This window comes from Lucilia cuprina, unplaced genomic scaffold, assembly GCF_022045245.1.
Source record: "Lucilia cuprina isolate Lc7/37 unplaced genomic scaffold, ASM2204524v1 Scaffold_6499, whole genome shotgun sequence".
Lineage (NCBI taxonomy): Eukaryota > Metazoa > Arthropoda > Insecta > Diptera > Calliphoridae > Lucilia > Lucilia cuprina.
Window position 1 is genome coordinate 1 of NW_025811439.1, and position 1,370 is coordinate 1,370.

At 30.6% G+C, this 1,370-nt stretch overlaps 1 protein-coding gene across 1 annotated transcript; it reads left to right on the forward strand.

Moving 5' to 3' along the window:
* The first annotated feature begins 567 nt into the window (after positions 1–567).
* LOC124421221 (protein sine oculis-like) lies at positions 568–1,052 on the forward strand. The gene has a single exon (XM_046956080.1). The coding sequence runs from the start codon at positions 694–696 to the stop codon at positions 1,039–1,041; it is 348 nt and encodes a 115-aa protein (XP_046812036.1). The 5' UTR covers positions 568–693; the 3' UTR covers positions 1,042–1,052.
* Positions 1,053–1,370: the final 318 nt, after the last annotated feature.

Here is a 1,370-nt window from a genome sequence, read left to right on the forward strand (position 1 = left end):
CTATCTATCTATCTATCTATCTATCTATCTATCTATCTATCTATCTATCTATCTATCTATCTATCTAATATTTTTAATGAAATTAATTCCAATTTGAATCTTTGTTGAATATTTGTTGACATTAGCGGTAGTATTTTGCAATGTTGCCATATGATTCATGAACAATTAAAGCTTTTTTTTAATAATTTGTTATCGACAACTTATAACTTTAATAAAATTTTTTGTTAAAAATTTCCTAATATATTAATAAACAAAAAAGAACCCAAATTAAGAACAACTATCAAAGACAACACAAAATATGTAGAAAAAAAAGAATCACATGCGGTGATTTGAGATATTTTAAGATTTCATTACACAATATCTTCTAAATAACAAAGACCACTAGACTTTGAAAAGAACAAAACAAAACAAAAAAAAACTAGTGCGTAAGTAACACAAAACCCAACCAACGAAATCTATACCCACGCAACGTTATACATACATATTCATACAAACAATTTTAAAATATTTAAAAGATTTTTTTATTAACTTATTTCCAAATTTTCTTCTTTATTTCTTTACAGCTCTTAACACAATAAAAGAAAAAATATTTTAAAGAAAACTAAATAAATTATGTGGCTAAATATAAACTAGAAAACAAAAACTACGAATTTTTCTAAAGAAATTTCAAGTAGAACAACAGCCCCTACAAAAATGCTACAACATCCCGCCACTGATTTTTACGATTTGGCTGCTGCCAATGCTGCTGTTTTAACATCACGCCAAACTCCACCATATAGTCCTACCGGACTAACGGTTTCGGGTTTAACGAACAATAATAACAATAGCACAAGCAATAATAACAACAATTTGGATATGTTGTCTCACAATGGTAATACCAATAGTGTACCGGGTTCTACTCATTTGGGTGGTAATCAGAATACAAGTACAAATGGTGGCGGTGGTGGCGCTAGTAATGGCGCCAATGGTCGCGAGTCGTTGCCCAGTTTTGGTTTTACCCAGGAACAGGTGGCGTGTGTATGTGAGGTGAGTTTTATATGAAAATGTTGAGAAATTTTAATATTTACCTTTAGACCCTATAGCCTATTGTCTACAGTTTAGTCTGAAGTATAGTCTAAAGTCTAGTCTAGTCTATTTTCTAGTCTATAGTCTATTTTCTAATCTATAGTCTATATTCTAGTTTGTAGTCTAGTCTATAGTCTAGTCTATAGTCAAGTCTATAGTCAAGTCTATAGTCAAGTCTATAGTCAAGTCTATAGTCAAGTCTATAGTCTAGTCAATAGTCTAGTCTATAGTCAAGTCTATAGTCTAGTCTATAGTCTAGTCTATAGTCTAGTCTATAGTCTAGTCTATAGTCTAGTCTATAGTCT